This window comes from Melanerpes formicivorus, unplaced genomic scaffold (genome assembly GCF_026170545.1).
Source record: "Melanerpes formicivorus ecotype bairdi unplaced genomic scaffold, bMelFor1.0.p_v2 SCAF_38, whole genome shotgun sequence".
NCBI lineage: Eukaryota > Metazoa > Chordata > Aves > Piciformes > Picidae > Melanerpes > Melanerpes formicivorus.
Window position 1 is genome coordinate 602502 of NW_027142390.1, and position 21506 is coordinate 624007.

Sequence of the window (21506 nt, forward strand, 5' to 3'; positions counted from 1 at the left end):
CCTCTGGAGCATTGCCAGTCCCGTGAGCAGGGCTTCGGGAGGCTCACCAGCAGCCAAGGGTTGAGTGAGCTCTGCTCAGCTGTCACTGCAGCATCCCCGGCCCTGCCTCTGGGGGAACGTGAGCTTCAGCTCCATTACAGATGGATCAGCGTGGCCAAGGCTAAGTTTAAAGAGAAGTTAGTTTGCTCAGCTCTTGCTTAAGCCCCAAAGCAAGGCCAGGAGCCTTGGAGGGCATTGGCAAGGCCAGCCACAGATTAACAAAATCCTCTTTAGGAAGAGTTTTACTTCCACTGATTTCCTCCTGCCCAGGAGGGCTGCAGCCCACTGCATTATCAGGCTGACCTTCAAAGGGCTCTGCTGTGCAGAGAGCAGGAGGAACGTGGGCATGGGAAACTGTTCAATGGAAGCCTTCCTGTGCTGACCCCCAGCAGCCAGCGAGGCAGGGCTGGAGGTGGGAGCTGTGCCACAGACAGATAGAAGCAGAGGATGCTACAGGCCACAGCAAACACCCAGAACACCTTTTCTGAGCCCTAACCCACACCTGTGTTCCTCTTGCTCTGCTTGGCACACAGAGAGCTGGGGACCCCTGCCCATGGCATGGTCCCTCTCCTGGGCTTGCTGCCCTGGCACTGGTGTAATCCCAGCTCAGCCAGGCATTAGCACAAGGGCAGCTGGGAGGGCAGAGGGTTGCATGCCCACTGCATACTGAGGCAGGACTGGCCAAGCCCGAGCTGTACAGTGCCCATAAGTGCCACTGTGCTGGGTCCCAAGCCATCACCCAGCACTGAGGCTCACCCCCAGACCCCACAGCCCAACAGCCCCTGACACTGCTGGCACAGTGGGGACAGAGAGGGCACCTCCATGAGAGCAGACATGGTGCAGCTGCCTGCAGCACCAGCCCTCTACCCTGCCTCTTGGGAAAGGGATGGGAGGGTCTGCAGGGGGGAGTGCAGGGACCCCAGAGCAGGGCAGCAGTGACACCATGTCGTGAGGCAGTGATGCAGCTTTATTAGCAGGTGAACGTGGTTAAAACCTGTCCTAGGGACGACAACTGACCCAGACCCAAGGGCTGGGCACCAGCTGCATGCAGGGCTGGGGCATGGGCCTCTATGGAGCCTTCCTGCCTGCAGCTTTGGAGTCTGCCTTCTCCCCTTTGCCGGCTCCCGGGGTCACACGTGGCTTCCTCACCCTGTCTGGCCCCCCCTTTGCCTTAGGGGGTTCTTTCTGCGCTGCCTTGGGCGCCTTCCCCTTGCTCTGTCCCGCCGGGGCTCTGCGAGGCTGTGCGGCTGCAGCGCCGTCGGCGGCGGTGTCCTGGCCCCGTCCTGTGTCCTTGGCAGCCGCAGCCGCGGGGGGTCTGGAACGACTTTTGCCTGGGGCCCCGGGGTGGCCAGCAGCTTGCGAGGGCTTTGCTGCACTGCTCTTGGGCTTCCCCGCTGCTGGTGGCTTGGCCTGGGGAGGAGAGAGCACCTCAGGCTGCTGCCACAGAACTGTTGTGGTTGGAAGAGACCTTTAAGATCCTCAGCACCACAGCTCCAGGGCTCTGAAAGCCCTGCAGGGACGGGGACTCCACCACTGCCCTGGGCAGCCTGGGCCAGCCCTTGACAGCCCTCAAGGGCAAGAAACCGTTCCTCATGGCCAATCTAAATGTCCCCTGGGACAAATCTGAGGCTGCTCCCTCTCATCCTGTCACTTGTCCCTTGGGAGCAGAGCCCAACCCTACCTGGCTGCAGCCTCCTCTCAGGGAGCTGTAGACAGCAATGAGGTCTCCTCTCAGCCTCCTGTCCTCCAGGCTGAGCACCCCCAGCTCCCTCAGCTGCTCCTCACCGGACCCATTCCCCAGACCCTTCCCCAGCTTGGTTGCCCTTCTCTGGGCACACCATGGCACAAGCCACCCAGGCCCACTGCTGAGCACTACTCACCTCCATGAGCTTTGCCTTCTTCACTGCTGCTGGCTGCTTCTTCTTGCTGCCTGTGGGAGAAGAGCAGAGATGAGCCCTTGCAAGAGCCCCTCCACAGGGCTGGAGCACCCCGGGGTGGCTCACAGTGCCACTGTTCCTTTACCTTGCTGTTGCTCACCCGCCGTGGGAGCCCGCAGGGTCTTGCTGGTCCCTTTGCCTCCTGGTTTTGGGGCTTGTCCTCTGTCAGGATCTGCCTGGCCTGGTGGCTGCTGCTTCTGTGGCTTCTTGGGAGCTAACTGGGAGGAAGAGAAGGGTGGAAGCAGGGCCAGACACCTCCTGAGCCCCCAGCCCCACTGCTTTGGGGCCAGCAGCTCACCTTGAAGCGCCCAGTGGCGCCCATGGCAGAGGAGTTGTGGGGTCGCACCAGGTCCCCGCGGCTCAGCCCTTTGTGCAGGGCCTGCTTCAGGAGGTACTTGAGGCGGATGGGGTCCACGGCAGGATACTTGCTCAGGATAAACCTCTTGATGGCAACCACAGAAACCCCCTTCTTCTGGTCCTGGCCCTGGGCCTTCAGTGCCTCAATCACCATGTGCAGGGTTGGGGGGTGCAGGGGACGGCGACCCCGGGCCAGCACTGTTGGCACCTGGGCTGTGCCAGCAGCCTCAGATCCTGGGAGAAGTTAGGGGCACCTCCTGGGAGCCTGGCACAGCCCTGAGGCACTCATGTCCCCAAGGGCTGCAAAGCCCCCCAGAAGCTGAGCATAGAATGAAAGAACTGTTTTGGCTGGGAGACCTTTAGGGTTGAGTCCAACCCTGACCCCAGCACTGCCAGGGCACCACCAATCCAAGCCCCTCAGCACCACAGCTCCAGGGCTTTGAAACCCTTCCAGGGTTGGGAACTCCACCACTGCCCTGGGCAGCCTGGGGCAGGCCTAGACAACCCTTTTTGGGGAAAAAATTGTTCCTCACATCCAAACTAAGCCTCCCCTGGGACAACCTGAGGCTGTTTCCTCTCATCTTATCACTTGTTCCTCGGGAGAAGAGCCCAACCTCACCTGGCTCCAGCCTCCTCTCAGGGAGCTGTAGATGGCAATGAGGTCTCCCTCAGCCTCCTCTTCTCCAGGCTGGACACCCTCAGCTGCTCCTCACAAGCAGCCACAACTCTGCTCATCCCCGTGGCCTCACAGGGACCACGTCCAGCAGAGCCCCAGCTCTAGCAGACCCTTACCTAGATCAGACTCCATGGCACACGCAGCTCAACAGCCCAGCTCCACTGCCCATGCTCACAAGCCAGCCCAGCCACAGCTCATTTATGTGATTAGCACCCTCACTGCTGGGGCTGGTTGGCAGCTGCTAATTGCTCTGGTCCCTGCCCCCTGGGAGCAGGTGGTGGAGAAGCCAAGAACCCTTTGCCACGTTTGGTGAGAGGCTGGAGGGAGAGGGGCCCTGTCTGAGCAAACTCTTTGGAGAGAGCTAAGAGATAAAGATCTGTGGGGTGGTCATCCTGAGCTGCAGGGGAACAGCAGCTAAGTGCTGCACCCACCTCCTGAGCCCAGCAACTAGGCCCTGGCAGAGGATCATGGTGCCAGGAGGAGCTGGGTTTGGAGCAAGGAGAGGCACCCAGTGACCAGGCTCTGCATGTCAGGCTCCCCTGGGAGCAGTACTGCCAGCCTGTACCCTGCTCCATTTCCAGTCCACTTTGAGTCCCCCAGGGAGGGGCAAGTGTGGGCACTGGAGAGTTGGAGGGGCTGGCACCACAGCAGGAGTGGGTGCATCTCTTGCACCTCATCTCCTGGATCCTGCCATCACCCCTCTGGTTCCATGATGCCTCCAGCACCCACCTGGCTTGGTGGGGTGGTCCAAAGCCCTTGCTTGCCCCTAGCACCAGCAGCAGCAGCGGCAGGGATGGGTGTCGTATGGGGCCATGGCCTGGGGGCTCAGGGCCGGGACATCTCCAGGAGGCAGCAGGGCTGGTCCAGGGCAGGTGGGAAAGCCATGGAGCCAAGCTTCACACCGCTCCCACGGAGCAGGACCTCGTGGCCAGCAAACACACCCCCAGCCCTCCCTCCTCTCTCTTCCCTCCAAAACCAGCTCCCAGATTTGAAGCACATGAATCAGCCCTCAGCCTGAACACTGCATTATTCATGAGCTCTAATCTTCGGATTTCACTGAATATGCAGAAGTATCACAGAAATAAGGAGAGAATTGTACTTGCAAATTGCTCTTTATTAAAGGTTCCACTCGCACAGGTTCTGTGTGTTCCCTATTAGACCTCGCAAAGCTGCTCAGGATTAGAAATCAGAGAGGATGATAATGTACAAAAATAGTTTCAAATGTTGATAACACTGAACAGGGAGAAAAACATCTTATTTGTATGGCTGAGCTAAAAATATGCCGGCGGAGCGCTGCTACAATCGCAATCTGCCGCTCGCCGTGCCCACAGCATATGCCCGCGGCGCTGCGCCGTATGCTGCCCTGCCACCGCGCCAGGGGCGCTCTGCCACGCACCCAGCCCTGCTCAGAAACCAGCCCCCTGCCCGGGAGGGTGCCAGGCTGTGAGCAGCTGGAATGGGGCAGGACCAGGAGGGCCTGGGGGAGCAGGGGCAGGGAGCGAGTCTCAGGCACGGCCCAGAGGCGCCTACGGATTCATGGCAGGGCTATGGGGAGAGGGCTGCCTGCTGGGGGGCAAGGAGTGGGGCTGCTGCCTGGGGTGCAGACACTGCCTGCGGGTGCTGTGCTGTGCAGGACAGGCGCTGAGCCCTCCCCAAGCACATCTGACTGTGGTCACACGTGGCTGTGCCGTGCCATGCCACCAGGTCCCCTCTGTGCCACCTGCTTGCTGGGCAGGATCTGCAGCCAGCACCTCTGTGGCACGGAGGGGCCCACGTGCACTGCTGCCCTGTCCCATCCCCCGTGCAAGGGTGACAGTGCCTCCCGCATCTTCTGACAGACTGGAGGTGGGGCAGGGCTGGAGCTGGGAGCACCTGGCAGGGCTGGGAGCACCTCGAAGCAGCCAGGCTTGTCCTCAGGCAGCTGGAAGCACATCGGGGCCAAGCAGCTGGGTGGCACTGGCCAGGATCCGCCTCTAAAGTGACCCCAGCTCTGGCCCCTGAGGTGGGAGCAGGGATGTGCCCCAGGCCCTAGCGAGTGGAGAGGTGAGGATGGTGAAGGTGGCTCTGCCATGGCCTCACTCGCGTCCGGCAGGCGCCAGGGCAGGGGGCAGAGCTCTCAGCAGATGGAGAGAGGAGCACGGAGCCGCCCGGCCAGGGGCTAAAGCCTTTGTGTTAATTACAAAGGTGTGCAGGTGCAGCCTGCTGCCCGGGGGCTACGCCGGGGGAGAGGAGCCCGCTCCGGACCACGGCCCGGTGCTGGCGAGCGGCGGGGGCGGCTCCGCGCTCCCCGGGCGGCGCCGCGCTCCCCGGGACCGGCCGCTCCAGCGGCGCCTAGGCAGGAGAGACCTGGCTGGTGGAGACCGAGGAGGTCTCTGTCTTGCCGGCAGAGGTGTCCTCGTCACCCAGCGGGTTCTTGCCGCAGCACAGGGTCGTGATCATGCAGTTGCGGAACTGGGAGAGAGGGAAGCCCGGGTGAGACGGCTGGACGCGCCGCAGCTCCGGCGGAGCCGTGCCATGGCTCCCTCCCCCCCGCCTGCTGCCCGCTTGGCTGCCGGTGCAGCCGCAGCCCTATCTCCTCCCCCGAGCCAGCTCCTGAGCCCCTCCAGACAGGGTGGGTTTGCATGTATGAGATGGGTGCCAGGCCAAGGAGGAGCCGCACCGTGTCCCTGCTGCGTGGCAGAACAAGGCTGCCTGGAGAGGAACCTCCCTCCTGGCCCAGCAGTGCCTCAGAGTCCTGGAACTCTGCAAGCTGTTACCAAGCAAAACCCAGAGCTGGAGATGCTGGAGAGCTCCTGCCGCCTGCCAGTTACCTGCTTGTTCATCACGATGTAGATCACAGGGTTGTAGATGGCAGAGCTCTTGGCAAAGAAGGCCGGGAGGGTCATGAAGATGGGCCCGAAGTCTGAGCCCTGGTTGGTGAAGATGTAGAAAGCGACGCTGGCGTAGGGCACCCAGCAGATCAGGAAGGCGATGACCATGATGATCACCATGCGAGTCACCTCCTTCTCTGCCTTCTGCGTGGTGGCAGACTCCTGCTGCTGGGCAGCAGCCTGTGGGCAGAAGCCAACAGAGCCATGAATGGGCTGTCAAGGGCTGCACTGGCAGGGGGGCAGGGGCAGGGATGGGGCAGCTGAGCTGCACATCCCGAGTTTGCTGTTTCTCCCTCAGCGCAAACCAGGAAGCCTGGTCACCAGCCTGGTGCCCGGCACGGCCCCTTCCCAGCACCGGGGGTGGGAGCAGCCTCCAGTCCCCCGCTGCCAGCAGGTACCAACCTCCTTGACAGTGCAAACCAGGTTGCCATAGCAGAAGAAGATGACGGTCAGGGGGATTATGAAGTGCACCACAAACATGTAGATGACGAAGGACTCGTTGTTGACCTCTGGCTTCAGTGTGTAGTAGTCGATCCCACAGGAGCACTGCATGCCCTCGGGGATGTACCTGCCAGGGGCGCCGGGCGGCTCAGTGCCCGCAGGGCACACCAGCTGGAGCCACGGCCAAGCCGCAGCCAGCCAGGCCCCCCCGGGCAGCGGGCATGGGGCAGTGGGCACGGGGCCCTCCCTACCTGGACCATCCAAAGAGCGGGGGAGCAGCGCAGGCCAGCGCCATGATCCAGGAGAAGGCGACGCCCATGACCGCGTGGCTCTCCCCGAAGCGGAAGTTGCTCATGGGCTTGCAGACCACCACGTACCGCTCGACAGCCAGGACCACCAGCGACCAGAGGGCGATTTCACCTGCACCAGGGAGAGAGGGGACGCGCCACAGGGGGCTGTGAGCCGCAGGAGGGGGAGAACGAGCAGCTGGCAGCACAGGGCCTCCCCTGGGCACCGCTCCCAGGGAGGGCACCTGGCAGCAGGAGAACCTCCGCCGAAGTTTCCAAAGGGGAAGGGACGAAGGCCAAGTGCGGATGCAGTGAGAGGACACGAGAGAGACCTCCTCACTGCACCACTGACCCACAGCCACTGCTTGGCTGCTGTGCTGGGAGACCCAGGGCTGGATCCCACCATGTCCTGCGCAGCACCTGCCCCCACAAGCCTGTGGCCCTGCTCTCAGATGCGATGAACACCCATGCCCCCAGGCTTGCCCCTCACTAATGCCAGCCTCACAGGGTGCCCCATGGACCAGGACAGCAGTTTCTGGTGGCTAGAAGGCTCAGCTGATGGAGGAGGGTGGCTTTAGATAGTTTTAATTAGCATCTGGCTGTCACTGGGAGGAGATCCAATGCTGCTGGCCCAGGCACACCGTGCACTGTATCACAGCCATGACAGAACCAGCCCCACAGAGCAGGAGGAACCAATCTGTCATCTTTCAAGCCAGAAGGCAAGCCAAGAAGAGGTGCAGGAGCTGCTGTGCTTGCTGCAGGGGGGTGCTCAGGATACTTAGCAGATGGCTACCAGAACAGGGTCAAACCCACTAAAAACTGTAACGTGCCACTTCACCTCCTGCCCCAAAACACTGCCTCAGCCCCAGCAGCAGCAGCCCCAGGACCTTGGAGGTGCCATTTCTCCAAGACCGTTGGGCATCCCCCCTCCTGCTGCAGCCTGAGCAAGCCCTGGCAGCACACGGGTGCACGGCAAGCTTACCTCCCAGCGTGGCGAAGAAGCCCTCGATGTAGCAGCCCGTCACCCCGAAGACAAAGTAGCCATTCATGGAGGTGTACATGGTGGTGGTGAAGCCTCCGAGCACCATGAAGAGGTCGGCGACCGCCAGGTTCAGCAGGATGTAGTTCAGAGGCGTCCGCAGCTTCTTGTGCTGGATGGTGACGTAGAGGGTGAGGAAGTTGATGGGGAAGCCGAGCAGGATCAGCATGAACATGTAGGCAGCCAGCGCCGAGAACTTCCAGGGCTCAGCCAGGTAGTACTGGGGGTACTCGAAGGGGCTGCGCACCACCCCGCTCCGGTTGGACATGGGCACGTAGAAGTCCTGCCCCTCGGTGCCGTTCATGGCTGCGGCTCCTGCGGCGCCTGCCGCGCTCGCTGCGGGTGCTGAGTGGCTCTGAGGAGGGGCTGCGGCCTCCTCTCCCCTCGCTGTCACCCCCAGGCGTGGCTGCGCTGCCCTGCGTGGGGCCACCCTTATAAACTGCCCCAGGGTAAGCCACAGGCTCCAGAGTCAGCACGATTAGGGCTCAGAGCATTATTGATCATAATCACTCAGCTAAGGGCTTTCTGCGGGGGGCACTGAGGTGATTCCTGCTTCTGCCACTGTCATTGTTGGGGACTGCAGCTCGTGGTCCTGGAGGCAGCTCAGCACCACCCCCTTCATCTGGGGGGCCCCAACCCAGACAGCAGATCCATTTGCACCCTGGGAGCAAGGGTTTGGGGTGGGCCCTGCCCCCATGGCCATCTTGGCACCCCTGGTGCTGGGCTGTGGCTCCTGCTGCCCTCACATCTGCAAGGCACCCAGGCCACCCACCACGGGCTCACAGGGCTGTGCTGGGGTGAAGCCTCCATTTCCCCACATAGAGGTCTGGGGATGGGTTGTGTGCCCATGGGGGTGCCAGGGAAGACAACACACACAAGGATTCTTCTCTTGGCTGTGTTTTTGCAGGGCTCCCAGGCTGAGCTCTCAGCTCTCACCAACAACCAGAAGATCCTTTCCACCCCTGCTACCAGGGAGGAAGTTTGCAGTTCAAAGTCCTGGACTGGGGGCTGCAGATGGTGGCCAGGCTGGGCAGGTGTGGTCCATCAGTGACAAAGAGGTGCCCCAGGCCTGGGCCTGAGACAGGGCAAGTGGGGTCCCCCCCCAGCAGTCAGTGTCCACTGGAGCAGCAGCTGCTCCCGGTGGGAGGCTGCCAAGGGTGCTCTCAGCAGCAGGAGCATCACCAACCCTTTCTTCACACTCTCTCAGCCATCCCTTTTCCTGCCTCAGGGCTTGGGTAGGGTGTTGTGAAGGCCACAGTGAGGCACTGACCCTACTGGCAGGGTTCCAGTTGTACCATCTCCCCGGTGACCAGCTTTGGCTCATGCCAACAGCATGGGCAACACAGGTCAGATAACCTGTCCTGGACAGGTACCAGCAGTGCTGAGGAGGCTGCAGCAATATGGCACTGGAGGAAGGTTCTGACTCAGCTTCCTGTGCTGGTTGAGACACAACTGTTGGGACTGGAAGAGACCTGAAGAAAGCTCCTCCAGGCCTGGCCTGGCTGTGCCAACCTTCCCTGGGGTTAGTTCAGCAGATGCAGAGTTGAAAGGGGAAAAGCACCAAGTGCTGAGCTCCAGGGAGAGACCAAGCTGGGAGACCTTCACTCTAAGCAGCACCACAGACAAAGGAAGGCCTGGCTGGCCATGGCCACCATCACTGGGGACAGTCCCAAAGGCCTTCCTCCACATCCCTGTGCGATCCCTAGGTCCTCACAACCCCCCTGCTCCTCCCAAGTCCCTCCTAGTAAGCCTTCCACACACACTGCCAAGGCCAGAGCAATGCCACCAGCTACCTGCAGCTGTTGGTGCTTGCAGCTGGCACAGGAGATTAAGGGTTTATGGTCCCAATATGGCACCTTAAGCTCTGGTGCAGCAAAGCCACTGCTGAGCTTAGCAGCTGCTGCTGGAGCTTAGGCCTGGCCTGCGTCACCGCTGGAGAGCAGCACGGGGCCGGGGGCTGCGGTGGGGCTGCGGTGGGGCCGGGGGCTGGGGTGGGGCTGGGGGCTGCGGTGGGGCCGGGGGCTGCGGTGGGGCTGCGGTGGGGCCGGGGCTGCAGTGGGGCTGGGGGCTGCGGTGGGGCCGGGGGCTGGGGTGGGGCTGGGGCTGCAGTGGGGCTGGGGCTGCAGTGGGGCCAGGGCTGCAGTGGGGCTGGGGGCTGCCGTGGGGCTGGGGGCTGCCGTGGGGCTGCGGGCTGCGGTGGGGCCGGGGCTGCAGTGGGGCTGGGGGCTGCGGTGGGGCCGGGGGCTGCGGTGGGGCTGGGGGCTGCGGTGGGGCCGGGGCTGCGGTGGGGCTGGGGGCTGCGGTGGGGCCGGGGGCTGGGGTGGGGCCGGGGCTGCAGTGGGGCCGGGGCTGCAGTGGGGCTGGGGCTGCAGTGGGGCTGGGGGCTGCGGTGGGGCCGGGGCTGCAGTGGGGCTGGGGGCTGCAGTGGGGCTGGGGGCTGCAGTGGGGCTGGGGGCTGCGGTGGGGCCGGGGCTGCGGTGGGGCTGGGGGCTGCGGTGGGGCTGGGGGCTGTGGTGGGGCCGGGGGCTGCGGTGGGGCCGGGGCTGCGGTGGGGCCAGGGGCTGCGGTGGGGCCGGGGGCTGCGGTAGTGCAGATCAAAGGCAGCAGCTGGTCAGCCACTGAGAGCAGCCCCTGGCAGAGCTCTGTGGGTCTGCTCCTGCAGCCAGCAGCTCTTGCTGGTGGAGTTGCCCAGCACAGGGCAGTCTGGGCCCAGAGCACCCTCACACTGTACCAGCTGTGCCCAGCCTGTTCTGCCCCACACACTGCCCCAGGCTGGGCTGTGCTCAGAGGTGTCTGAAACTAGGCAGCAGCTCCCTTGCCACATCCACTGTGTCTGTCAGGGCAGCAGCTATTTGTTGCATCCCTCTCTGCTCCTAGTGGTGCCACGCTGCCAGCTCAGTCCCTGGAGAAGGAGCTGGATTCCATCCTGGCTTCCCTCTCCACCAGCACTGCTCAGAGTCCTTGCAGGCTGGCACTCCCCAGGAGAAGCCCAGCAGAGCCAGGGGCATCCCCAGTCCCATCTGCAAAGTGCTGTCTGGGTGGTAGCTGCCTCAGCAGCACCCAGCCAGCCCAGCCAGCAGCTGAAGGCAGCCGAGCAGAACGTTTTCCACTCACAACAAAGGGAGGCTGTGACAGGCAGGATGTCACAACAGTGCAGCTGAACACAACGTGGGCACAGGCTGTGCTACGTGGAAGGCAGGAGACCCATCCTGTCCCAGCTCCAGCCCAGCCCAGCTGCTTCACCACCCAGACCCTCCTGCTGCCAGGGAACGACTCAGCAGCTGTCCTCAGCAGACCCAAGCACCCTGGAGCAGGACAGGGGCTGGGATGGAGTTGTCATGGGATCACAGAATCCTGGGATGGCTCAGGCCGGAAGGGACCTCAGAGCTCATCTCCTCCACCCCCCTGCCATGGGCAGGGACACCTCTCAACTACACTCAGCTGCTCAAGGCCTCATCCAGCCTGGCCTTGAACACCTCCAGGGAGAAGGCAGCCACAGCCTCCCTGGGCAGCCTGTGCCAGTCTCACCACCCTGGTACTCCTTCCTCCCAGCAGCTGCGTGGTGGCTAAGAGCAGGGCTGTAGCGATGGCCGAGCAGAGCTTGCACAGCACTGAGGCTTTCTTCTTAGTCTCCCCCCAGCAATGAGAGCACAGAGCTGGGGAAGCAGGACAGAGCTGGGGAAGCTGGCCAGAGGTGTCCCACACTGGATGATAAAAGCTGAGGGCAGGGAGGAAGGAGTAAGGATGTTGTGTCTGTGGTGTTTGCCTTCCCCAGTGACCATCACTCATGCTGGGGCCCTGCACTGTTGGACATCTGCCCGCTGCTGGGAAGCACTGAGCATGTTCCTCACTGCTCTGCTTGCACCCACAGCTTTACCTCAGCCCCTCAGCTTCTTCTGCCTTTGCTTTCTGCTTTGCTCCACTCTCTTGCAGGGAGGGGAGGAAGCTGTGAGCAAACTGCAGCGTGAGGGCTGAGCTGCTGCCTGGGGCTGACCTACCACATTTGGTTGGGCAGCTGCATCAGAAGCCCCTGGGCCTCAGCAGGAGGCTGAAGCAGGCAGCAGCAGGTCCATCTCCTCCCACCTCTGCACATCATTTGCCCACAGACTGAAAACAATGCTGGGGGAACACCCCTGAGCAGCTCTCCTTCGGTATCACTCTGCTGGTCAGCAGGACAGTGAGGGACCTGCACGAGGCCAGGCAGGGCTCAGAGACTGCCCGCAGCTGTCACCACGACTGGGCCTGCCAAGAGTCCTGGCACCTATCCCCTGGGTTCCAGATTACAGCTAACAACATCACTGCTGCTGTTCACAGCAGTGATGAACTCTCCTGCCCTGGGTGCAGAGGAGCTGTGGGAGCTGCTGGCTGACAGCCCTTGGCTCTGTGGTGCTGCTGCCAGCACACAGATCTGCCGAGCACAGCCCCTCAGGGCCGTGGAGTTTCCTTCCCTGAAGAGGCTCTTGCTCAGTGTGTGCACTGCAGTGGGCAGGGAGCCAGGAGAGGAGCACTTCCACCTTGGCATTCTGCCTTGGAACAAGGTGAATACTACAGCTGAAAAGCTTCCCCCTGCCTCCTCCCAGCATGGCTGTGAGATGTCCCTCAAGCCAAGGTCAGGGGAACTCCCGAGGTGCAAACTCTGAGGCTGTTCTTGCCCAAGTGGAAGAGAAAGCAGGAGATGAAACCTGAAGCTCAGAGCAGCATCATGAGCAAGTGCTGAGACAGAGAGGTGCAAAATAGCTCTCTTTATTTGAAGACCTGCCCATTACAGAGTAAACCAAGTTTCAAACACAAGGTAGAGCACAACCAGGGCTGACCTCCACCCCAGAAACATTCCTGCGAGCAGCTGTGGCACTGCAGCTGCTCGCCTGGGAGCTGGGGAGGACATTCACCAACAACAGACAACCTCCTCTGAAAAACAGTTGCATTTTTGTAGCTCAGTTCCACTCCTGGGTGCAAACCAGCACAAGATGACCTCACAAAGCTGTGAGGAAGCTGTCTGAAGCCAAGCAGAGTGGTGCCAAGCCGCGGGGGAAGGCTGCCAGCGGAGGGCTCAGGCTGCGTGCCCTCACGGGCCGGACTCATCTATCCTCCGCCGGCAGAAGGGGCAGCAGTTGTGCTGCAGCACCAGCAGCTCATAGTCCTCCGTGTGAAACATCTGTAATTAGCAACAGAGTGAGGGACAAGTGAGGCTGTGACTAGCTCAAAGGAGATGCAAACCAAGCTGCAGGGCTTCTCCACAGCACAGACCCTGGCCCCTGGCAAGCTGCTGCTGCAAGAACTGCTCCTCTGTCGCAGCTGCTCAAGTGCACCACAACCTGGCGCCGAGCAGCCAGCAGCTCACAGGCCACTGCAAGGGTGCTGAAGAGGCTCAAAGCAATTCATCACTTTTGCAGAAGTGAGGATAAAAATGGGAATTTCTGAGTAAGAAATGTGGCTGGGCCCTAGGATCTGCACAAGCCTGAGGCGGGGAGGGGTAAGCCAGGCGCTGGCTGCTGCGTCCTGCTAGGCCAGGCTGCAAGTCAGAGGGGCAGAGCTGCAGGAATAAATCCAAAGCAGCATCTGCTGCTCAGCCAAGCTCCGCTCAAGAGGCTCTGGCTTGCTGTCAGTACAGTCAGTACAACTTCTCAGATTCAGCTCCCTCACAGTTGTCAGGAGGCAGCTGCTGCTCTGTGCATCACTCAGCTGATCTGTGGGCTCCGCTGCCTCCCCTGTCTCAGCAGCGCGGGAATTTGCTTAGCACATTTTCCAGTGGGAGGTTTCAGTGCTGCTGCAGCCACGGGGGTCTCAGCAGGGCTTTGTGTTTGGGGGTGATTTGTTGTAGGGATCCCCAGGCACAGCTTACCTGGAAGCAGGAGGGACACATGGTGATGGAGGCGTCGGGCAGCAGCGAGCGGTAGTACTGCCAGCGCAGCGGCCGCGGCCAGCGCTTGATCAGCACATCCCTGCGGCTCATGGACTGCAGCACTGCACGGCTCACCACCACCGGCACGAACTCGGAGCCCCCCTGCTGCAGGACAGCAGGACAGAGAGCAGTGGTCACCAGCTGCAGAGCCCTCTGAGCACCACCGAGACCCCGGAAGCAGCAGAGTAACATTCAGTGGGCAAAGCCAGCTGAGGACTGCCTGGCCTGGCCCCGCCACGCTCACCGCCACTCTCAGCAGCACCTTCAGCAACAGCAGGACCCAGCTGCACGGCAGGGTGCACTGGGCGAGCCAAGCTGGTGTCAGGGAGCTCCCCACACCCATTTCACACAGTTCCTTGTGGATGACACCCACCCACAGCCTGCATTAGAACCTCCCAGCGATGGCCTGTAGGAGTGCTGCCCAGGCACAGCTAGCTCTGTCATGGCAAACCGAGTCCCAGAATATCTCCTTTGAGAGCTTTGCTGCTTTCTGGGTTTGGGTGTTGTTCTTCTCTTTTAAGAGAGGAGCTAACTGGTAAATCCCTCTCAAGTGCTGTCCCTCTCCTGCAGTCTGTGACACACTCACCCCAGAAGGGCAGCACAGATTGCCAGTTACAAATTTCTGTTCCTTCCCATTGGTAGCAAGAAGGAAACAACTGGCAGAGACAAGTGAGGCTCTTACCTCAAAGCTCAGTTTGGCTGTGAAGGGATCATCCTCCTCAGTGACATCTCCACTGTCACTGAGCCTCAAGCTCTGTGCATCTGGATGGCTTGCTTAAGGAAGGGAAGAGTTGCTATGGAATTGTCTGTGCTCACAGCAGCCAGCACTCAGGGGAGAAACACAAAAGCACAGCAGCAGGACTGCTGTCCTGGCTGCTCCAGAACACTCTCAGGTTGCTGCAGGGTCTACATGATTGCAGAGAGTGCCAGAGAAGGCCTTGCTCTGACTCACAGCAGCTGAGGGAACTTGTCATTGCAGCTGCTGTGGCACAGCAAACCCAACCACAGCCACAGCAGCTCTGCCTCCTTTCCCTCTCTGCCCTCTCCTGACAGGGCAAATGCAGCAGCCCCTTCCAAGTCCAGCCCTAAGCAGCTCTAGCCAGGACTGTTTGCCCCTGCATGGCCCTGCACCCAACCTCACACAGCCCCCACAGCAGCTGGGAGCTTTGCATGCCAGAGCCTTGCAGAAGGGATTCCAACAGCCATGGCTCCAGGAGTCCATGCTGGTTTCCCTGGCTAGGAGAGGGCAGCCTCTGAGGCCAGCTGTCACTGGAAGTGAGTAACACACTCAGATTGTCCCCACTCCCAAAGAGCAGAGGGAGAGCAATGGCACCCCATCGTTCCACAGGCATGGCTCACACCACTGAGCAAACTGTGCCTGGGAAAAAGCCTCAGGAGGAGAGGGTCAGTGACAACACCACTTGGTTACGCTGGGCTGCAGAAGGGGACACCATGAACTGTACCCAGGGCAGTCAGAAGGCACAAAGACAACTTTTAACCTGGGAGGGGGCAAATCCATTCCAAATTGTGGATTTTACCCCCCAAGGAAAGGGCTGGAAGGCAGCTTTAACCCAAAGGATACGGTCACTCATGCTCTCCTGCCACTTACTCTCTCTCTTACTTGGTCTCGGAGCTTCCAGGTCGATGAGAGCTACAGCCTCTTCATCTGTGATGCCCTCCTCCAAGTAGAACTCCACCAGATGCAGCACTTCTGAGGGGTGGGAAAGAAAGGAGCATTTGAGCCCTGAGATCTCATCAGATGCTGTGCCCCTGAAGAAATGAAGACCTCTGGCTCTGTGGCCACGGTGTCCTGCCTGTCCACACCTTCTCAGGAAGCCAGGTAAAGAAAACTCAACCAACCCAAGCCCCAGCAGGGCACATCTGTGGCAGTGAAGCACTGCACACCCAGTGCCACCCAGCAAAGGAGGCTTCACTGCTGCTCTGGGTGGGGAGGCACTGCAGCAGGTTGTCCAGGCTTCGAGCCTGGAGGTGTTCAAGGCCAGGCTGGATGAGGCATTGAGCACCCTGTGCTGGTGGGAGGTGTTTCTGCCCATGGCAGGGAGTTGGAACTGGATGATCTTGAAGGTCCCTTCCAATCCAACCCATTCTGTGAAACCCAACAATCCCTGGGGCAGGAGGCAGCCACTGGGTCACATCCAGCAGCATCAGAGGCAAGATCTGTTGGCCCAGCTGGAGAGCAGAGAGGGGACAGCACTCTGCTGCTGGCAGGCAGGGCACCCTGACACACCGTAGGAGGAGGCGGAGAAGACGAAGGGCTGCCTGCAGTTGATGCAGACGTTCCCCAGGTTGTTCAGCAGGGGGTTGTTGGTGGAGCACCTGTAGCACAAGGGCACCAGCTCCTGCAGAGACACACACAGCACAGGCATGGTGAGCACAGCAGCACCTGCTCAGCTCTCGGCGTCCCATTCCCCACCAGCTCCTTCGCTTTGCACCACTGCTGGGAGGTCAGTGCTGAGCTGGAGAAACCCTGCTGAGAGCTCAGATCCTTCAGCACCTGACAGTGCTTCCCACAAACCACAAGTTTTCACATTAAAACCAGCCCTCTCCACCGCTCTCACAATTGCATCTTCACTTTGCCTTGCAACCACAGAAGCAGAACTCTGCACCAAACACAGGGCAAGAGAAGAAGTTGCAGGGAAGGTGACCCAAGGAAGGTTTTTTGCTCCAGGGCTTGTTCAGATTGAAGCTCTCCCATTGATTCCTCTCCCCTTTTCACAGCAGCTATTTTAGGCAGTTCTTAAGGCTATGCTTCCATTATTCCAGGTGGCCAGGTGCAGGTTCCCTGGCACAATACAGTTTATTTTTAGTGAGTACTCCATGAGCTGGGGCTTTGTCGAGCACTGCAGACAGGCAGACCGCAGCCGAGGAAGAAAAGCTGTTCAAGGAAGGCCTGAGGGAGGAAGGGAGGGGAGCAGAGCTAGGAGTGGGACAAATGGAAGTGACCTCCAGCCCGAGAGAGAAACAAAGACTGTGGAGTAATTGCCTGTGGATGGGAGGGAAAAGGCTGGGGAGAATGAACAGGCAGAGAGGAGGGGGATGCAGGACAGGAGAGGGAGGATGGAAGCTGCCAGAAGAAAGGGCTGGTTTCGGGTTGCTCTCGGGAGCCAGCGCAAGGCTGACCTGTGAGGAACAACAAAGGAGTGTTCCAGCAGTGAACAATCACAGCTGCTGCACAGCATCTGAGGCTCAGGGACAGGCACCCTGGGGGGGCTGCCAGGTGGCAGCAGCCCTTACCTCGCTGTCGTGGAAGGGCTTGGCACGGATGGTCAGGCTGCCCAGCTCCACCGAGCGCTGGAAGCGGGCCGGGACCTGCAGCCCCTGCAGCTTCTCGTAGGCATGGCGAGCCAGCTTGTATGCCCCCAGAGCTCTGCTCTGCTTTGCCAGGGCAAACAGTGTATTACTGGCATCTAATTAAGGAATAAAAATACATATGGATCCAGGAAAAGCTGCAGCACTCCTCCTAATCAGGGCACTTGTGCTGCATCCAGCACTGCTGCTGCAGCCAGGCTCCGACAAGAATCTCTTTCTTTAACTTCAAATCAAGTGTGGAACAGCCACCAGAACGTCTGTGGGTGAATAGCAGCAAGGGAATGAGCTGACCCTACTGAAACATTGCTTTGGTTACATGTTCTGACTCCATTTGCACATTTCAGTCATCCTAGGCTCAGTGGATTTTCTCCCAACCCCAAAAAACCCCAAATGAAAGAAATTCTTAGCAGAGCAGCAGCCCCCAGCCAGCAGCTCAGCACAGAGAAAGCAACAGCCCTGCACAGCCTGGGGGCTGCCCTGCCCTTCCATCAGGGTACAGCAGCAACTCCTAACAGGGCATGTTATGAAAGACTTCATCTCAGGTTATAGTGAGGAGGCTCTGAAGAGGAAGGCTAACTGCCCCCAGGGCCACAAATGAGCCAGCCCAAGCTAGCCAGGTCTGCCTGTGGCATCCAGAGGCCCTCCCTGCTCTCTTCTCCAGCAAGGTGCCTCCCTTTGAGGAACTCTCTCCCAGCATGAGCTGTGTAGATGTCAGTCTGACAGGCACTGCAGCCCCAACAGCCTCATGGCTCTCTCTCCCTCCTGCCTCAGCCCAGTCTCCTAGCAGCCACTCTGCCAGGACTCAGGGCCAACCCCCTGCTGCCGTGGCTGCTGTGCTGGGAGCTGCTGCTCTGACTGAGGTGATACCCCGGGCTGGCTGGCTGGGTTTGAGCTCCACCTTGGTTCATTTGTCTAGCTCTACAAAACTCCTGGAAACCCCCAAAAGGCAGTGCAGTTAAACACACAAAGGTTTGAAGATGCTGATTATTTCCTCAGGGACAAGAGTCAGTTTCCATTAACTACAACCAAGAGCTGAGAGTGAAGATACCCTACAGGAGAGCTCTGCATTGTGGATCAACATCAATTATTCCTTTCATGTATCTCACAAGATAACTTCTGGGTTTTGTACTGTATTGGAAGGATACACTTTTGAGATCCCCAGAGGAGTCTCCTTTGTTAAGCTGTGAAGCAGAAACCTGGAAATATTGAAGAGGGTTTCAGGCAAGTGGAAACTGAAAGGCTCCTCCTGTGGTATTAAAAATACAGACACGTCTTTCTAAGCTGGGAAACCAACAACTCCTTCACCAAGCACCACAGCAGCAGGCACCTCAAGCACTCTGTTTCTTTCACACAGTTGCAAAACGAGGTGCTGACAGCACACAGCAAGTGCATTCTGCATGTCTTTATCACCAGAGCTCATGCCTGCCACATGCAGAAAGAAAGGGAGAGAGAGGAAGGGATCCCTGTAGCTGAAGCAGTCTCCAGCAGGCCATTTCTAATGGGGGCAGGCTGTCCAGCACCCCTGAAGGGGTCCAGCATGTTAGGACCTGAAGTGGTCTGACCAGCATGGAGGCTTCTGTGGGGCAAGGACACAGGTCAGGGCTCTCAGATGTCTTACAAAAGATATTTTCACTGGCAGTGGTGGCAACATTACTGCCACTGCTGGAAGCAGCAGGAGCCCCTCACTTGTGGCTGTTTTCCACCCTGGAGCAGGTGACACACAAACCACACCAAGGGAACCCCAAGGCCAAGGTGCTTCTGTCCAGCCTTGTTTGCCCTGCTAAAGCAAAAGCCAAAACTAAGTCGTGCAGGAGCAGGGGCTCAGGGCACTGTGGAGCCAAACCCAACAGAACAAGCAGGAAGGGCTGGGGGTGGGGAATCATCTTTGTGTCTGCCACCCACACTGAGGTAAGAACAGACCTGCTGGCACTGCACTGCAGCTTTGGGAACTGAGACAGCAGAAGGCAAAGTAGTAAATGCAATTGCTGCACAGTATCACTAATCTGCACTCAAGAGTTAATTGCCTGCAGAGTCATTAATTATTCCCAGTCATTTCCCAAGAAAAACAGCTCAGGAAGCACCAACACAGCTTCCACAGTGAGTCCTTACAGTGTATCTCTGTATGGAGTGGTAGACATGGTAAACTTCTGCCAGGTGCTGGAAGTGATGGAACTTCTGCAACATTTCAGCCTTCTGCTCCTCATTCTCTGTGGGAGGCAAAGCATTGGGGTCAGTCTCCAAGAGGAGGCTGTGAGACTCAGCTGGAAGGCAACAGCACACTGTGATTTCAGCCCCAGCACTTCCTAAAGAGGTGTGCAGCAGTTTAACTGTGTCCCATCCACCTCTGCAGATCACACCTTGCACAGACCTGCCAGTTTTATGAGCAAGTCTCTGGTCTAAAACAAGCCTGGCAAGACACCAAGCAGTTGAGGTGATGGTTTGAACAGAGCTAGAAGCTGGAGCTCAGGTAAGGGTAGAAAGCAGGAGATGTGCACCACTGGAAACCTCATCCATAACTCCAGAGCTCAGCAATAGTCACTTGATTTTACAGCACTAAGGCATCTGGAGGAATCTGCACCTCCCCAAAGCAGCTGAGGGGCAATGCAGCAGCTGGGCTGAGGGCAGCAGCAGCCAAGAGCCTCCTCACCAACACTGCATTTGATAGCTCTGAACTACACCTACTCACTGCCAGCTCCAGCTCCCTCCCACTGCAGCCCTTCAGAAGGCAAGGCGACAACGATTGTGTCCACAGAGGTGAAACTTTGCCAAGCTCCTCTGCAAGCCCTGCTCAAACCCCAGCTGCAGCTTACACTCCATGACCATCTCTTACTTAGCAGATGTTAACCCTGCAGCTGCTTCCTCAGCCAGTGTGTGCTGAGGACACGAGGTCCTGGGGGGCAGGGTTGTGACTCCAGCCAGCCTCCCACGGGAGGTCTGTGCGTGCTGATGCTGCTTGTTTGCTCACTTGTCTGAACCAAGCACCTGGGAAAAGCAGGGGAGGGCAGAACCAGCACAAGCCAGAGTCCTGCACAGCACCCACAGAGCCCAGGCGAGCCACGCGGCCGTGGGGCGGCTGCAGCGGTGCCAGCACAAGCCAGTGCCTGCCTGGCTGCATGCAGGAGGGGCAGGCAGCAGGTCTCCCCCAGCTCCTCACCTCGGGCTATCTCTAGGCACTGCATGGACAGCACCCAGTAGTAGTAGGCTGCGTCGCTGAAGCGGCTCTCGAGCACCGCGTTGTGCGTCAGCTGCTCCAGCACCCGCACGGCCTCGCGCTGCCTGCCGGCCTTGTGGAAGGCTGCAAGGGCCAAGACAAAGAGGATTTTACAGCATGATTAGATCAATTAACTGCAATTAATGTTGTGAAATGAAGAGCAATCCAGCCAGCCAGCACCAAGCGGCCTGTGCTGCGGGATGGAAAGGATTAAGCGCTGGTATGGCGCTGCCGACAGCGGCGGCGCTAATGGAACAGGAGAAGCATCTGTAGGTATTTTGTGGCTTTTGCACTCAGCAGCTCTCGAGCTCATAGATCTTGAGCAGTGCTGCCTGCCTGGCTCTTGAAGAGAGGAAAGAGCAGAAGTGCTGTGATGATTAGATCCCCCTGCAAACAGGGGCAATCTCCCAGCACCGCGAACCACAGCTTCGTTCAAGGCTCCAAAAGATGAGTGCTGAGGGACTTGGAGAGGAGAGGACAGCGCTGCCTGCCTCCTCCTGCCACCTGCTAACAGCACTCCCGATGCCCAGGACACCAGGTGAGGATGCAGGACCTTACTTTACACACCCACTGGGCAAACACAGCTCTCATGTGGGGAGAGAAACCCAGCCCCATGGCACCACTGCCTCCTGGCTTGACCAGCATGGATAGAGCCAAGGTCTCACAGAGCTGCACAGTGGTCTGCAGCTCACCCAGCTCTGGGGTGTTTGCTGAGGCACAGAGCTCTGTGGAACACACTGGGGACAGCCCAGCTGTATGCACAGAGCTCTACCTGCAAAGGACCAAGCTGCCCCAAGCCAGGAGCTCCAGGGTCTGGAGCAGGGAGACACAGAATGGCTGTGCGCAGACAGCTGACGGCTGGCATGTGCCCTGGCTTGGATCTGGTGAGCCAGAGCAGCTGTGCCCTCAGAGCTGAGTGGTCTGGAGACAGCAGCTGCACCACTCACATGGAGCTGCACCTCAGAACAGCAACTGCTGAAAACCTGCTGGCTCCACCTGGGGCTCGCTTCAGCACCTCCGTGTCCCCGGAACAGCTCCTGAGCTACACCGTGAGGCCAGTCCCCGGGCTGGGAGGCTGACAGCTCTCTCGAGGGCTGCTTTTATAGGCCAAGGAAAACACATCAGAGCTCTTAGAGAAAGAGGATTTTGTTCATCCAAACCCAGGTCTCCAGGGCACAGACTGCACATTCTGCCCTGCAGGAGTGAACTCTGAGTGGCCAGTGGTGTGCTGGTGACATTCTTACCTTTCTGGGCTTCTTCAAACCTATCATTCTCTGCTAGCCACTCGGCATAGGGCACATAGACATCATCTTTGAATTCTGGGTGCTTCTCACTCAAAGCAAATGCCTGGGGTAAAGACAAATTTCATTTTTAGAATACTGCATGGTTTAAACAGTTAAAGGGTTTAGGATGTTCC

The 21506-nt window shown here is 59.4% G+C and overlaps 3 protein-coding genes across 6 annotated transcripts in view; all 3 read right to left on the reverse strand.

Moving 5' to 3' along the window:
• Positions 1-927: 927 nt before the first annotated feature.
• Positions 928-3172, reverse strand: H1-8 (H1.8 linker histone). Of its 3 annotated transcripts, none has more exons than XM_068157730.1 (5): positions 3126-3172; positions 2323-2567; positions 2062-2194; positions 1920-1969; positions 928-1449 (listed from the first exon to the last, which is right to left on the reverse strand). In XM_068157730.1, exons 1-5 carry the CDS (start codon positions 3139-3141, stop codon positions 1108-1110), a joined length of 786 nt encoding a protein of 261 aa, XP_068013831.1. In that variant the 5' UTR covers positions 3142-3172; the 3' UTR covers positions 928-1107. The 3 variants fall into 3 exon arrangements, with proteins under 3 accessions (XP_068013831.1, XP_068013830.1, XP_068013829.1); XM_068157729.1 differs by having other exon boundaries at positions 930-1449; positions 2077-2194; positions 2275-2567; XM_068157728.1 differs by having other exon boundaries at positions 933-1449; positions 2275-2567.
• A 930-nt stretch (positions 3173-4102) lies between these two features.
• RHO (rhodopsin) lies at positions 4103-8043 on the reverse strand. The gene is made up of 5 exons (XM_068157727.1): positions 7590-8043; positions 6572-6740; positions 6282-6447; positions 5820-6059; positions 4103-5460 (listed from the first exon to the last, which is right to left on the reverse strand). Exons 1-5 carry the CDS (start codon positions 7948-7950, stop codon positions 5341-5343), a joined length of 1056 nt encoding a protein of 351 aa, XP_068013828.1. The 5' UTR covers positions 7951-8043; the 3' UTR covers positions 4103-5340.
• Positions 8044-12373: 4330 nt separating this feature from the next.
• IFT122 (intraflagellar transport 122) overlaps positions 12374-21506 on the reverse strand; it is a 29691-nt gene continuing 20558 nt past the window's right edge. Inside the window, exons 20-29 of one of the 2 annotated variants that reach the window (XM_068157731.1) lie at positions 21334-21436; positions 20033-20173; positions 18988-19085; positions 18024-18124; positions 16804-16969; positions 15797-15908; positions 15131-15259; positions 14231-14310; positions 13489-13653; positions 12374-12801 (exon numbers count right to left, since the gene is read on the reverse strand). In XM_068157731.1, coding sequence (XP_068013832.1) covers positions 12712-12801; positions 13489-13653; positions 14231-14310; positions 15131-15259; positions 15797-15908; positions 16804-16969; positions 18024-18124; positions 18988-19085; positions 20033-20173; positions 21334-21436 — 1185 coding nt within the window. In that variant the 3' untranslated portion in view covers positions 12374-12711. The remainder of the gene's footprint in view (positions 12802-13488; positions 13654-14230; positions 14311-15130; positions 15260-15796; positions 15909-16803; positions 16970-18023; positions 18125-18987; positions 19086-20032; positions 20174-21333; positions 21437-21506) is intronic. The other variant, XM_068157732.1, reaches the window with a different exon arrangement.

What these genes read in the sequence shown, in the direction of transcription:
- H1-8 (XM_068157728.1), bottom strand. An exon ending in GCGCCACTGGGCGCTTCAAG is followed by an intron (nt 2,195 to 2,274) that starts GTGAGCTGCTGG and finishes TCTTCCTCCCAG; the next exon opens with TTAGCTCCCAAGAAGCCACA. An exon ending in GGCGGGTGAGCAACAGCAAG is followed by an intron (nt 1,970 to 2,061) that starts GTAAAGGAACAG and finishes CTTCTCCCACAG; the next exon opens with GCAGCAAGAAGAAGCAGCCA.
- RHO (XM_068157727.1), bottom strand. Translation starts at nt 7,950, where the DNA reads ATGAACGGCACCGAGGGGCAGGACTTCTACGTGCCCATGTCCAACCGG. An exon ending in TGGTTTGCACTGTCAAGGAG is followed by an intron (nt 6,060 to 6,281) that starts GTTGGTACCTGC and finishes TTCTGCCCACAG; the next exon opens with GCTGCTGCCCAGCAGCAGGA. An exon ending in ACATCGTGATGAACAAGCAG is followed by an intron (nt 5,461 to 5,819) that starts GTAACTGGCAGG and finishes CCTCTCTCCCAG; the next exon opens with TTCCGCAACTGCATGATCAC.